The 16406-nt window shown below is 32.2% G+C and overlaps 1 protein-coding gene across 2 annotated transcripts; it reads left to right on the top strand.

Annotated features, from left to right (window-relative positions):
- Nucleotides 1-589: 589 nt before the first annotated feature.
- LOC148628403 (proton myo-inositol cotransporter-like) lies at nucleotides 590-15631 on the top strand. 2 transcript variants are annotated; one of them, XM_088586849.1, is made up of 10 exons: nucleotides 590-781; nucleotides 4738-5085; nucleotides 10551-10710; nucleotides 11673-11881; nucleotides 12730-12841; nucleotides 13122-13282; nucleotides 13507-13624; nucleotides 14053-14339; nucleotides 14578-14730; nucleotides 15284-15631. In XM_088586849.1, exons 1-10 carry the CDS (start codon nucleotides 754-756, stop codon nucleotides 15475-15477), a joined length of 1770 nt encoding a protein of 589 aa, XP_088442975.1. In that variant the 5' UTR covers nucleotides 590-753; the 3' UTR covers nucleotides 15478-15631. The 2 variants fall into 2 exon arrangements, with proteins under 2 accessions (XP_088442975.1, XP_088442964.1); XM_088586838.1 differs by lacking the exon at nucleotides 590-781 and having other exon boundaries at nucleotides 4424-5085.
- Nucleotides 15632-16406: the final 775 nt, after the last annotated feature.

The following is a 16406-nucleotide window of genomic DNA, read 5'->3' as shown; positions in this document are numbered from 1 at the left end:
TTTGTCTCATTTTTTTGGATTGAGTATTAAACAGGCTTGTGCTAGTATTATCTTGAAACAATTTCAGCATGGAATTTATGTTCAAAGTAAATTTGAAGTCATTTTCTGTTAATTGTGTTGCCAACAGCCAAACAAAATTGCACTGATTTCGGTTTGGAGTTGCGTGTTTTAGAAATGACAGCAAAATTGTTTGTCAAAAGTGCATAAAAGTTGTGTCCAATATGGATCGTGTGTACACATTGGTTCCCAAATGTACAGGATTCAACAGGCTGCGAGGTATCATTCCCGTTAGCAGCATTGTCTAGTTTTTACCAGTACATACGGCAAAGTCTTGTTCAGTAATGCCAACAAAAACAGAAAACAAACAAACATTCTAACAAAACAAAAACAAAACAAAACAAAAATAAATAATAAAAAAACAAAAACAAAAACAAAACAAAGAAAAAAAAGATTGGTCTTGGTCATACGATTTCAATATTTTATTTTGAAATATTGCAACGTTTATGTAGAAGATTAATACAAATCAATCGTACACAACATGTTTATTGAACGTATCAGCTTTTATATTGTTACAGATGTGTGCTGTGATCTAACCTAGTTTAATCAACAAAACTTGCTGTGTGTAGTGTATGTAAAATGTAAACAAAAATGAGCATATATAGATATATATGAAATGGAAAGTTTACAATATTTCATGAGGTGAAAACAAAAGAATTATGCATAGTTCTAAATTAGTAAAATACAACAAAAAGGATGAAACATCTCGACTACGAACCTTTAGGTAATGTATTGGTCTATTTATACTTACATGTTCAGTTTTTATCTAGTATAGGGCAAATCACATAATCCCGTTCATTGCATTTAATGTGTCAATATGATTGAAATACACGGTCTGACCTGTGAGGGAAGCGTAATTTAAGATTTAATTTTAATTAGATTGTTAATGTATGAGCCTTAATTTTTTCGAGATTTGTTTTGAAATCGTTAACTGATGTGCTGTTTAGCATTACACTTTCGAAGTCATACATAACTCAAGTTAATGCTGATGAAAATTTGGCATGACCTTTTCTGCATAATGATGAGCAATTAATGACATCATCTCACAGATGATTGGTCAACTAATTATTGATAATTTACAATTTTAGCATTTTTTCCAAGTTTTTTATTGAATATATTTCTTAAGCATAACAAATGCTTTTCCACTACTTAAAGATAAAAAATAAATTCCTCAAATAACCAATTTTCATGCACGTGACAATTACGTGTGTATCTAAAAATAGAACTCAGTATCCCTCCCCCAATGAACGCTTGATACATATTATCCCCCTCTCAACAATAAATTACCATACATGTAGTCCCCCTATCTTAAATACCAATCTAATCAGACAACATAAATTAACTATTTTATTTTACATTAATATTATTTGATTTATCGTTATTTCAATGTGATCACAAAATAAAGACACACAAAGAGCTTATGCAGACGTTTTATATATACCAAAAGGCAATTAAGTATCAGACAGATAATGATAACAATAAAATAATTCATATCGTACTTCGTAGCATATTCCAAGGCAATTGGATTTCTGGCGTTTTTTTCCGTTGATGTCATAGCCGTTTTTTGCTGAACGATCGGTCCACGCAATTTGCATTATAATGCCTTTCCTAGATTAACTCGGCTGAAAATAAAGTTTTATATAGACCAGATACTTGTATGTAGGTTACTTACAGGCATTGTTTTCACAGATGCCTTCACAGGAGGAGTTCGAGTCTCGACAAATAGACTGACATTGTATATCATTGTATATTAGCAACCTCGTGTTTAAGAGAGTTTAAAACTGAATATTAATAAACAGTTCTTCCCATTTGTACTAGCAGTGCCTGTCGATCTTTATTTCTTATATTTGAGATAGTTTTTGCGGATGTGGCTGTATTAATGTACAATTCCATCTCTATTTTGTTTTCGGCAAAAGTCAATATGTTGCGAACACGTGACAAAATAAAAACGGCTCATTTGACACGTCTGCACAATGAACATATTTACTTTATTCAGATTTTGTGTATTTACTTTTATTCAAAGTATTGAATGAATTCACAAGTCTTAGAAAAATTACTTGGAATCGACATGTTAGTCCAAGAGTAATCAAGGGTACCAAGGTTATAGCGGTAATCAAAAGAATGTAATCCAGGGACAAAGACCCGACATGGAAAACAGACGTACACAACAAAGAACATACAGTAACTAAAATCACACATACAAAGTAACAAAAGAAAATGAGCAACTCGGACTGCACTAAAAACTGGGAGCATGGACCAGGTGCACCGGTACGGTAAGCGTCCTCTGCTTTTCTAGAAACGCCCGCCGAGTTGCTCATAAAAAGTAAGTCCGGGGTAGACAAACGAGGAAAGGAAAACTATGACCCGTTAAATAAATCCGTTTTCATGGTGCAGATGGATTCACCATAACGATCAACGAGTTCATGATGACAACCATAAAACTTCAATCTTGTAGCAACATAACCCTGTTCCAGAAGTCTATTTGTTAGAGTTCAAGCGCGATACAAAAAGTCTGCGTAGTTTCGGCAAGCTCTGGCATAACTTATGAATTGTGACATGAACACTCCATACGCAGGTGCTGAAGGGATGTTACCACAGATGGAAGGAAATTTGACAATTTTGAATGAAAAGTCATCACGTTTGTCGTAAAGTTTGGTCAATAGTTTTACTTTACCATTTATTTCTAAGTGTAGGTCAAGATATGAGGCTGACTTCATAGTGTCTGTAATATCCTTTATCTCAAGTTCTTTGGGAGTATATGCGATGTATCAAATCCCCGAAATTAGGATTGTTTAAAGATAATACGTCATCTAAATAGCGGAAACCGAGATTAAAGAATCTAGCCAAACGATATTCTTTCTTTCGGATCAGATCGGCTATAAAGTCAGCCTCACAAGAGTGAAGGAATAGGTCAGCAAGATAAGGAGCACAATTTGTTCCCATTTGGAATGCCGACCGTTTGTTGAAAAACACGTCCACCACACTGGACAAAAACAAAATTATTAGTCTTCATAATGTTTTTCTTTGTGCAAATATTATACAGACCAAGTACTTCGGGATTTAAATATCTTTTTAGTATGCAATGTTTTAAAATAAGCCAGGTTATAGTAAATTAAGAAGATAAACAAAGTTTTTTTTTTGGTGAACAGATCGCTGTTTCTGAACAAGTCTACAGAATATCGGCAAAAAATACTGAAGCGTCAGCAGTGGATGATCAGTTATTGAATATTACGACAATGCATGCGTTGGCCGCGATAAATTATATCGAAATGTGTACAAAATGCTTATCAATGGAGAAACAACAGAGAAAAGCGGAACTTTGACAATTTTCGCAGACGTAGCATATTTTGCATAACTTTATACGTCGTCGCTTAAATAATGCAATGAAATGTTTTGATTTCGTTACACAATTGACATCATTTAGGAAACATCATCCAAACAGTATTAAACTTGCTGTACATAAATGTTTTACTAACGAATTCTATCTCACAGGTACTGAAGCACTCTTAAAAACCCTTGTAACTTCAGCTATATATCTAACAAGTTTGATATGATTACGATAAAATATGCTCATTGTATCACATATAAATGAGGACAATTGCAATTTATCTCAACAAACGAAGTCATTCAAATGTAGACTATAGCTCCTCTTGTGAGATCAGTCAACTCACTTAATTCTTTTGAATGGTCAAAACTTTCATAAGATACATAAAACCCAAGAAGCATGACAAAACAATGCAGTCTTACCAATAAATGGTATATCACTCTGTGAAAAAGGATAGTTATATAAAAAAAAAACCGGCTGTCATAGGTTTCTTTCAGAAACGATTATTGGCGTTTGTTAAACTGACCACTCGTTCTAAGAAAAGTTGATAGTATTTGATCTTAGATTTATTTTCTGTACTATTTAAGGCAATGATTGATAGTATGTTGGCAAAGTTAATTTAACAGGACTCTGTCTTTGATAATGGAATCTTTATTAGCTTAACAAGAACATTTTTGCTGAAGTACTATTTTCATACATTAAGGTTTAAATTATATAAAAAACAATTCTTTGAATTTAATATCAGCATGTAAAAAATAAAACCATTATGAAGAATATTCAGATCGTTTTTTCCTTCATAAAAGTGATCATAGTAACCAGATTAACACTAAGGTCAAAGGTATTTACGGTATACTACGGTTATGGACCGTGTGTGCAAGACATGATTTTAAAGTCAGTATTTAATTGTTTGATATCTTTGTTGTACCTTGTCAAAATAGGCCAAACAAACAAGAATTATATCGAATATTTCTTCGATAAGAGATACCAAGCGTTTTATAAATGATCGAATTTTATTTAAAATGTCCGAAACGTTTCGTACGTTTTTGATAACATTAAGTCCATCCAAATATTTCTGTATCTATCAATTATGTATATGCCAACTAAGAAGAAGAGATAACACCTGCGCTTCTACCCAGTATTCTTCGATCAAGTGACGGGCTCGGACTCGGTTAAGAATATGCAAGTTGAATAAATAGACAAAACTTTATTCAGCTACGGTCAAGAAGTTGTTGCAGCTGCTGGTGCTAAGATCTAAGTCAATATCAATAACGGTTGCGAGACGTTATATGTTTTTTGAGCTAAATTTATAATAATGTCAGACGAAAAGACTAAAAATGGTGAAATGTCCATTTCAGAGCCACAAGATACCAGCGGATCAAAGTTTTATGTTATTTTTTTAACATGTTTTGCAACCATTGGAGGACTTTTATTCGGATACGACACCGGAATCATTTCTGGATCTATGCTTCTGATGAAAGACTATTTCAATCTATCCACGATCTACCAGGAAGCAATTGTCAGTGCAACTATAGGAGCAGCTGCCTTCTTTGCATTGCTAGCTGGTTTCTTCACTGATTTTCTTGGCCGTAAAATCGTCATTATGATGGCAAGTTTTGTTTTCACTGGTGGTGCAATTATGATGGCTGTTGCAGGAAATAAAGAAATTTTGATCATTGGCCGTCTTATAGTTGGAGCCGGAATCGGTAAGTGCATGTTAATGGTCAGGTATTTACTTGTTGTATATGATACCTATCTCAGAGTTCCTATGGTATAGAAGAAAGCAAGGAGTAAGCGATAACCCTTTCTGAACTTGTTTAAATTCCGTATAAGCATAGGTGCAATTACTGGTTAGCTACACGCATGCAATCGATAAGTTAGTTGAACAGAAAAAATACAGTCAAAATGGTGCGTTTTCCTTCTATAACTTTTAAAAGTAGAACCTTTGCGAACTTAAAAGAGAAAAAATAGTAAAAATAGTGTTTCAAAATAAGGATAACATTAGGTTACTATGAAATTCTAAACTGAAGTCTAAAACGATTGATACACAGTATCAAAGACGGTCCTATTTGTGTTCTGTATGTCCTGTTGAGACGACTCATAAGTACTTGGTACAATCGGCATGACGTCAAATTTTGAATTTCAATACACTAGTGTATGCCGACCGATGAAACGCAAGTTATTTTATTAATAAAGTTCAACAAATAAAAATACTCGTATGAGCTGCAAAGACAAGTATAAATGTTGTGTTGAGAATTTTCAGAATTTATTAAAAAGGCCTATAGTATTCGAAAATTGACACTTTTACTTTACAATTAATAGAATACACAGATTTTAATGAAACAAAATTAAATTAAATCACCTTATATTTGCAGTTTGCATTTTTTTCATATCCAATTAATTTCTAATTGTTTAAAAGAATCTAGAACAACAAAATGTTAAATGTTTTTTGAAGATGTGTTGATGTTCATTTCTTGGTAGCTTAACAGTAATATGTGCGCGATGTATCGATTTATGAATAAATCGCAGAGGGAACGACCAAAAAGTTGCTTCGCAAATTTGACAGTTCTAACATCGTTGGGAATTTTTCAGACCGTTCTATACGTTTATATATCTTTCCTGTATCAATATGATCCGATGGAGCAGTGTAGCGAATAGAGTCGTCGCATTCTGAGACGTTTGTATAATATTGATTTGTTGTGACATGCATCATTAATTTGATCCTCTATCCTACATAATAACATCTAAAATGAACTGTCCCGTACTACCATATATCGTGTACTAAGTTACAGCCCTAGATTTATCCTACGAGGAGGAATGACCCGTCCAGCGAAAGCTATATTTTTATATAGCCTAGCTGGTCGAGTGGTCAAGGGCGCTGGACTTAGTGCAGGCGGTGTTGCCATAGATGTCACAGCGGTACGAGTTCGAGTCCCGCGGAGGGAACGACCAAAAATTTGCTTCGCAAATTCTAACATCGTTGGGAATTTTTCAGACCTTTCTATATATATATATATATAAACGTCTAAATAGGTTTAACATCACCAGAAGATGGTAAAATTTAAATTGAATATTTCGGATAACAGATATCCTTCCTCAGCATAAAACTATATGAGCAGAAAACTCACAAAACTTAACGAGCATGGAGTTTTATGCTCATATAGTTTTATGAGTTTTATGCTGATGAAGGATATCTGTTATCCGAAATATTCAATTTAAATTTTGCCATCTTCTGGTGATGTTAAACATATTTAGACGTTTATATATATATATATATATAACGTCTCAGGATGTGACGACTCTATTCACTACACTGCTCCATCGGATCAAATTGATACAGGGAAGAAAACGTAAACTTATAGAAGGGTCTGAAAAATTCCCAACGCTGTTAGAACTCAAATTTGCGAAGCAAATTTTTGTCGTTCCCTCCGCGGGACTCGAACTCGTACTGCTGTGGCATCTATGGCAACACCGCCTGCACAAAGTCCAGCGCCCTAGACCACTCGGCCAGCTAGGCTATATAAAAATATAGCTTTCGCTGGCCGGGTGATTCCTCCTCGTAGGATTAATCTAGGGCTGTAACTTAGTACACGATGTATGGTAGTACGGGACAGTTCATCTAGGCGTTATTATGTAGGATAGAGGATCAAATTAATGATTATGTAAGTTTACGTTTTCTTCCCTGTATCAATTTGATCCGATGGAGCAGTGTAGTGAATAGAGTCATCACATCCTGAGACGTTTGATTTGTTGTGACATGCATCATTAATTTGATCCTCTATCCTACATAATAACACCTAGATGAACTGTCCCGTACTACCATACATAGTGTACTAAGTTACAACCCTAGATTAATCCTACGAGGAGGAATGACCCGTCCAGCGAAAGCTATATTTTTATATAGCCTAGCTGGCCGAGTGGTCTAGGGCGCTGGACTTTGTGCAGACGGTGTTGCCATAGATGTCACAGCAGTACGAGTTCGAGTCCCGCGGAGGGAACGACAAAAATTTCCTTCGCAAATTTGACAGTTCTAACATCGTTGGGAATCTTTCAGACCCTTCTCTCTCTCTCTATATATATATATATATATACACACATATATATACCGTGAAACAAAGCGAAAGCAGAAAGAAACAAAATACACTTGAAGAAAATATGCTCAGGACAATACTTAAGTCAATGACAGCAAAGACATCTTGGAGCATGAAATAACTAGTAAGTCATTGGAACATAAAGGAGGAAGTTTATGACATTTCAAATCGTACATAAAGCATTAAAAACGTTTTTGACTTAAGTGTTTGTATTCATTTGTATAACTTTACATTGACAGATAAAATACATGAGTAGACATAATTTCCATTCAAACAATATTTGTTTTGTTTTGTTTTATCCCCTTAAATATTTTTTTTCTGCTAGTTTTGGATATTACACTATAAAAAGAAATTTAAAAAGTAAAGACCAAAATAATGGGATCGCAAATTATTAAACGCCCAGGATTTTTGCTACCTATATGGGATTTGATCTTATCACAAGACCCGCACTTTAAATGAACACTGTCAATCATCTTAGCTACTGGGGCATTTTTTTTATTGATTTCAATTGATATTTCAAGAAAAGCTTCAGAATACACCATACCCCAAACACAAACTAGTCGAATACCTTTAAAAATGTTTTTAAAATATTTTAGTTTAGGATTTTCCTTTCACCAATAATTTTTCATAAGCAATTTTAAATAATGAGGATAACAAAAATTTGCCGAACGCTAATCTGATCCATAATCAAGTCTAAAATAAATCTGACAAAATAGACATTATATCACCGGCGTATCTGGTACCGCAATGGTCCTTATATGGTATAGGCATTTCAAACGAAATGATGGCGTAAATTTAGGTTTACAACGTTCTAAACCTCCTTCTTCCATTGCAGCGTGAATATACCGGTGGTGATAAAGTAGCATTTGCATGTTATAATGTCATAATCGGTAAAGCAGTGGTCATATCAGTTTAAAGAATAATTTATTCATATCCCTGATTCAGGAGTGTGTTACGCAGATATTTATGGCGTTCAATTGTAAAGAAAAATAAGTCAATTAAGATAAAAAAAACTTGGATATCCAAACTGTTGATAGTTTCCTACCTGTTGTGTCATAAGTCCATTATCAGTCTTCCTTTGATAAGTAATCATGTCTCTTAAATCATTTAGTAACAGTCCACACAAAATTCAGACACTGACAATGGTAAAGTGACTCATGGTGTAGAAAAACTCACCAAACAAACGATGTTTTTTATCCTACATGTGCTATACTTTCACATAACGATAATCATTTCTGCATGCAGATCTGCACTTTTTAGAAAATCATACATTCATCTCCCACTAAAATCAACCAAATGAAACCTACTCAAGAACGATAACTCTTGCAAAGTGCCAATTTCATGTACAATCTATATATATTTTTTTTTATCTCAAAAGCGCAACACCCAAATGAAAAACTAAGACTTGTTATGTGATCAGTAACTGTTTCTAAACAATAAATAAAACTGATTTCAATGGGGTTTTGACATGCATGAATCACCCTCTGTCTGAAAAAGCTGCCAATTAACACATAAAATCATAAATGCATTCCATGATGCCATTAAGGTTATTTTAACGAGTTACTGATGTTAATTATAATCATTGTTTTATTTTTATGCACCTTTCAAGTTCTCGAGTTGGTATCGGGACTTATTTTTTTCAGTGTACCTTTAATGTGCATGTCGTTTTAACTTAGATATTTTTATTCACTATCTATGTTATACTTTTGAAAACACTGATCATGGTTCGTGGTGACTAAGCGTTACCTCTATAAATTTATAAACAGTGAGACCTGATAAAATTATACATAATAATATAATCATGCAAATAAATGACTATATATATTCTATAAAAATATATATTTTCTGTTATAAATCGGACAGACCTGTAAAATCTGGAACAAGTCTGAACTTCAAACATCATGTGAAATGTACATTCCTAGGTAGATTTGCTTTGATCGGGCGTAAATGACACGTTTTGTAAACTTCCCTTTAATCTTAATGATTAAAATATGTGTCATCTTAGACAAGATAGTATATATATCGTTTATTAGGCTTTGTCATGTGAAGTTTGTTTTGTTCAAAATTTTGTTTGCCGGAGTGCAATTCAAATGTTAAAGATAAAAACATACTTAACTAGTCACAGTGCACAGTAGATGTCTATATGATGGTTAAGTTATGCTCTTACTATTCTTTACTTAAAAGCAAACTTGCATGTTAAAACAAAAATAAATCATTACTCATTACTGTCTATATCTAAAAACAACATTTATGATATTAGATGTTTGTTTGTTTGTTTGTTGGGGTTTAACGTCCGAGCAGCAGTTTTTCAGCTATATTCAGACGAATGATATTAGAAAGATAAAGAGTCGATCAATTCCTAAATAGTTACAACCTCAGAATATAACCTGGCATTAGTATGGCATTTGTAGTCACATTTTGGTACATGGTTTGTGGTTTTCTTGTAAAACAATAATTTTTAGTAGCATAACAATTTAAAGCTTTACAATCCAATTCCTTGCAATAAAAGACGGAAAATAACTCCCGAATTTTGTTATTGCAACCTAATAATTGTCTGCGAAAAAGGTAGCTGAAACATTTATGTATTTTACATCAAACAATTTTTAAATATGACTTGCGTTACTGGTATTTATTGGATTTGTTTTGAGGCCACTGGGCATATTTTATTTTAATATGTTTAGCTCAATAGTCGGGTTAACGGTTATAAATAAAGACATGTTTTGATATCTTGTACTGAATTGAACTTTATAATCGAGTTTACAAGATATCTACATTAATATTTTAAAGCATTTTAGGTTTTTTGTTGTTATTATGCGTAAATCCAATCGGAAAATGAGGAATAAATCTTCGATCTATTTCTTAATTTTCATATCACTTGTACAATGACTATCTATTCATACAAAACCATGAGACATTGCACTCTTTTTGTAGTTATCTCTGCTTTGGCATGTCTTGGGAAATTGAAATTGAAAACTTATTAGTTCCGAAACGAAAGTTGCTTGGAAGTACTTACATGAAAACATTCAGAACGTTTATATCCATTAATACATGTTTAAAAACAATCATAACGTTTTTCTTAGGTTTTGCATCCATGTCTATCCCTATGTATGTTGCTGAAACGGCACCGGCAAACATTCGTGGTGCTTTGGTATCTCTCAACCAGTTGTTTATTACAATTGGCATCTTACTGTCCAGTATCGTAGCGGGTGCATTCAGTACTGACAAAGATAATGGGTGGAGGTATGGAACAAGTTTGAATATTACTTACTAGTACACATGTACTACAATAGGATGTGATTTAAATTACAATAACGGAAACGATTATTTTGGTTTTTTCCTCCAAAATTCAGTTTTATTGGATAAACAGTGTATAACTTGATGTGTATATAATTGCTATTGTAATGTCTTAAACGTTTAGGACAAATGTTTCTTTTCACATCACTGGTACATAATGTGTTAATTTAAGCATACTCGTGAACGTTAGGAACGTTAAGACCTCAACATTTACTATCTAGTAACCAAGACAAATGATTGAATCAGTTTTGTTCCCTGGTCTCATTTTCAACATTTTTTTAAATATGGGACAAAATATATATATAGGATAAAATATTTTTTGCAAGTGATGTATAATTTTAATTTGTTTAAGAATAAACCTTAACCAGAACATTTTTTCCCGATTCATTCAATTATTTATCAAATATACGAATGCAAATTTCCGGTATTAAAATAAATGAAGGAAATGGGCATAGATCATTTGGTGCCATATGGAGAGTAATATTATTAATTGAAAACTGTGTTTAAAATGTATAAACTAATTACATTCAGCAAAACCTATTTTTCATTTGTCTAACAATAACATACATTGTAGTAAATCTGACCCATTCATTGGCAACAAAGAATATGGCTTCTGTATTTTTTTCTCCAAAATTCAGTTTTATTGGATAAACAGTGTATAACTTGATGTGTATATAATTGCTATTGTAATGTCTTAAACGTTTAGGACAAATGTTTCTTGTCACATCACTGGTACATAATGTGTCAATTTAACCATACTTGTAAACGTTTACCACCTAGTAACCAAGACAACGAAAGAAAGACAACATCATTCATGAAAGCTAACTATCATAACGTCGATTAAAATTAAAGTATACAAACTTTATATCATGTCAACTTAAAAAAGAACATCTTGTTCTACATTTCAGGTACATGTTAGGTATTGCAGGAGTACCAAGTGTAATACAATTCTTCGGATTCTTTTTTCTGCCCGAAAGTCCTAGGTGGTTAGTCAACAAGGGCAAAACAGAAAAGGCCAGAAAAATATTAGAGAAATTGAGAGACTCAACAAATGTCGATCATGAAATGAATGATATTATAAAATCAGTTGAAGAAAGCAAAGAATTTGAACAGTCAAGTATGTAGTGCTATTTAAAAATATTTTTTTCATGTTTATTTAAGACTTGTATATATTGAATTTGTACTATTCATTATTTGGCACTTTTTTTAAAGTTCTAATCTTTTTATGTACATTTTTAATATTTATACCAAAAACGGTTTGAAAAAAAATTGTTATTTTGTTTCGATTATAAATAAAACTTAAATGGTCTTGAAAGGTCCAAAGAAGAAGCAATACCGGAAATTACAACCAAAAAGCGAATTTAAACAACACCAGGAAGACAAGGAACAAGTCGTACATCACAAAAGAACAGAAAAGAACACACATAAAACAAATAGTATGAACCACCAAACAAAGGGTAAATTCAGGTACAATTGAAGAAACCTACCATGCTGCTCGGTGTTAGCTAGACAAATGGCAAGAACATCTATGACTTATGGTTGTTGGTCATATTGAAAATGGAAACACCAAATCGGTCATTTCTCGTATTGTACATGGAAGTCCTCTCGGTGATGGATTTGGTTCCCTATTTCTATAGCTTTGTTTTTGAGTACTTTTTGTTTTGTTTTTATTTTTTGTTTTTTGTTTTTTTGTTTGTTTTTGTTTTTGTTTGTTTTTGTTTTTTTTAGGATTTTTCTACCAGGTCTTGATGAATTAAGCAGAATTTTGAAATGATAACAGGGAACACGCTTTGTCCCCCTGTTTTTTTTTTTTTTTTTTTTTTTTTTTTTTTTTTTTTTTTTTTTTTTTTTTTTTTTTGTGTGTGTAATTCACTGGGCCCTATCTAGATAATTCAAATTTGTAACAATAATACTTTGATTTGGTAAGACGACAAGTTTTTTGACACATTATTTTTTTTTTCATAGACGTGTTTTCGACTTTCGCTAAAATGATGTCAAACCAGCCAGTTAGGAAGGCTTTGTTACTTGGGTGTCTAATGCAGTTTTTCCAGCAGCTATCTGGTATAAACACGGTTATGTGAGTGTTTTATTTCCAGTAAGGTTTAGTGACGCGTTTTCAAAAGAAGTAATCGTTTCGTTTGATATTCTGATATCTGAAATTATAGTTTCCCACACTTTTTTGTCATAATGCGTGAAGTATAACTTTAAAAAGCCGAGACTGAATAAACAGATTAACCAAAATAACTGATTAACAGAGGTACCATAGCAGTGTCAAGAGGGTTAACTTATAAAAAACTTGAATGTGTTTTTTAAAAATGTCGGTTAAGTCAATGACACTAGAAAATATGCATTTTTAGATATTACAGCGGTAGTATTCTCCGAATGTCAGGTTTCCCGTCCAAGCTCGCTATCTGGTTAGTATGTGTGCCGTTTGCACTAAACTTTCTGGCAACATTCATTGGTATTTATCTGGTAGAACGTGCCGGGAGGAGGATCCTAACCTTGGGCAGCTTTTTAGGTATGTTTTTTTGATATCATCGTAAACTGAATTTGAATGCTTCTATACGCATATTATCAAATCGAATGATTATTAATGTTCTGCTTTTAAATAGTCTGTATCCATGTTATTTTCAATTCTAAATAAAAGAAATCAAAGAAGCACTGTTGTGATCTTAAAAAGTAAAGAAATGTGCATCTTTAACGAAATAAGATTTGATTTTATCTATATGTTTTATGACTTAGGTATCATCATTGCCCTTATTATTTTGGCCGTTGGATTCCAGTTGTCTGTGATTCACACTCCACCAGTTCCTATTAATGAAACATCAATTAACAGCAATGATATTTGTGTACGTTACAGGTAAGCTTTTGTTTGCTTTTTTATACTTGTAAGGTGAAAAAATAGTCTTCATACAAAAGTGACTGAATCAGTTTTGTTCCCTGGTCTTCAATTAGATAATTTAGTAGAAAACTCATTTTCAACTTTTTTTTAAATATGGGACAAAATATATATGGGATAAAAAAGTTTTTGTAAGTGATGTATAATTTTGTTATAATAGTTTTTAAGATTAAACCTTAATCAGAGCTATTTTTCCATTTCATTCAATTATTTATGAAATATACGAAGGCAATTTCGGGTATTAAAAATAGATAAAGGAAATGGGCATAGATCATTTGGTTCCGTATTAGGAGAAATATTATCAACTGAAAACTTACTTTAAGATATATAAATTAATTACATTCAGCAAAACCTATTTTTCATTTGTCTAACAATAACATACATTATAGTAAATGTGACCCATGCATTCGCAAGAAAGAATGTGGCTTCTGTTTTGATAAAGATAAACCAACAACTACAGGATCCTGTTTACCAGTATATAAAGATCATCCTGAGCGCTATGCCGATCCAAATTTCGGGAATGCTACTCTAGGAACCAACATCACATTTAGATGTGATAAGAAAAACTACGATAATGATATGGATCAATATTCATGGGCTGATAGTTTTTGCCCAACTGATTATTCCTGGATGGCTGTTGCTGGTTTAGCACTTTTTGTAATAGGCTTTGCTCCTGGTAAGGTTTGCGCAAGATCGAAATATGTTTGTTTTCTTCACAGTTAAAAGATATATTTGTTGTTGTATTATTTTCTATTGAATGATTTTTAAAAAAATTAAACTAATTCATACATGTACTGTATACAAATTATGACTTAATTTAAGAAAAAAAATAATAGTGTTTTAGAAGCAATATTGAACATTTCTATTTTTCAATTTGTACCTTCAGCTTTTAATTTTGGCGCTGTGAATTTCAGGACTTGGACCAATGCCTTGGACAGTGAATTCAGAAATATATCCTATGTGGGCCAGGGGAACTGCAATATCCATAGCAACTGCATTTAATTGGATAGCAAATCTTATAGTGTCTTTCACATTCTTGTCCTTGATTGAAGCCATTACTTCGTATGGTAAGATATTATCACTATGTTTTTTTCGTAAAAACTTTGAGTTATATAATGAAATAAAGAGTTTCATCAATGTTTTAGTCGGTAAAAATTAGCAATTGTTGAAAGTCCACGACGGAATCTTATTAAAGATACATACAGATGTTATTTCACCACGTTCATAAAGACAAAAGTCCAAACGTCGAAGGTTAAAGGCAGAAAGGTTTAAACATAAGTCCTTCTTAAAGATGTTAGATTTCTCACACTAGTGTTGTAAAAGGCCGTCTGTTTATGCTTTGCATTACTGAATTTTATCACTATTCAGTTTTCTTAATTTGTTATTTACCTGAATACAATCTTCGTGTTAAGATTGTTGGATCCATAGACTTCGTCAATTAGCCAGGTCTACTCGTCGTATATCGTTTCGTTTAATAAATATCTTCTTCGAATATTGCCAGAATAATCTACTTTAACAAGAAATAAAAGGTATATTACTAACCATGCACAATTAGTTCCATTTCATATTTCGGACTGTATTTTCAACTATTCATATTATCATTTTTATCTTATTAAACAGGAACTTTTTACTTGTTTACTGGAATATCATTTCTTGGAATGACAGTCCTGTATTTCATGCTACCTGAAACCAAAAACAAAACTCTCGAGGAAGTACAAGAACTATTTATGTCAGAGGAATACAAACGCAAACACAAAACTCAGAAACAGTATGAAGCAAAGGATAATCAAGCATACGATGGAGAAAAATTATAATTAAAATTTAATGGTTTGGCTTGTATATTTCATCATCATAGGGATATTACCGAAAGGGGAACATAATTAACAGTTTTCTAGGCTGCAAATTGTTTTATTTCAAGTTTTTCTTGTGAACAAATGCATAATGTCATTAAAACTTTGCGGCTTATCATTAGTTTTTATGTTTTTCACCTAGATATCATACGGAACAGATGGTAACCATCCCTTTTTTTATCGATTATTGTTAATAGTCAGAATTTTTAAATGTACTTGAATAATAACTTGACGTGATTCATTTATCTTCCGTGAATGAAATGTCATATTGAACACATTACTATCTTTAACACCTATTTGTACAATTATCTTAAACTTGAAACACCTCTTGAATAATGTATAATAGAAGTTTTAATTCAAGTTTATTGTATTGGAAGGGTTAGATATGTTTAATAATGTATGACATTATTTCTATTTAGATTTCTCAGTGACAGTACCATATATTTTATTAATCAGTATAAAGTACATTTGACTTTCTGTCATCAAACCGCAAACAATCATGCTACTAATTTTGAATCTCGACGTTACGAGATCTGTATTTTTTATGTGTTTGTTTATCCTTTGAATATTTGCTTATTTTTGTTGTTAGATAAATTTATTATTATTTAAAGGCTTTCTTATGAAAAAAAATAGATGATCTTCTATAGCACTTCTTTTTTGCTTGAAATGTAGATGATAAGATAATGTTTTAACTGTTTGCAAGGCAATTGTACTTTGTTGTTTTTGTTATATCTGTATTTCATGGTTATCTTATTACATCTATTAAACAGAAAAAAAAACTTTTTATATGAAAATCTAACTTGTTTTGATTCAGTTCTCTTGTTATATCTCTGTACTGTAGTGCAATCATTTTGAATATTTTTACTTTATTGTTTGGGAACCAAAAGAAACAG

The sequence above is a fragment of the Perna viridis genome, chromosome 1, assembly GCF_037379345.1.
Source record: "Perna viridis isolate PV_CMFRI_1.1 ecotype Kerala chromosome 1, ASM3737934v1, whole genome shotgun sequence".
NCBI lineage: Eukaryota > Metazoa > Mollusca > Bivalvia > Mytilida > Mytilidae > Perna > Perna viridis.
This window is presented reverse-complemented; position numbering and strand designations above follow the sequence as displayed.

Bases quoted from the DNA above. Each gene is read 5' to 3' on its own strand.
- LOC148628403 (XM_088586838.1), top strand. From the start codon at position 4,695: ATGTCAGACGAAAAGACTAAAAATGGTGAAATGTCCATTTCAGAGCCA. The intron at 12,842-13,121 runs GTGAGTGTTTTA...ATGCATTTTTAG, and splicing joins TCTGGTATAAACACGGTTAT to ATATTACAGCGGTAGTATTC. The intron at 14,340-14,577 runs GTAAGGTTTGCG...TGTGAATTTCAG, and splicing joins TGTAATAGGCTTTGCTCCTG to GACTTGGACCAATGCCTTGG.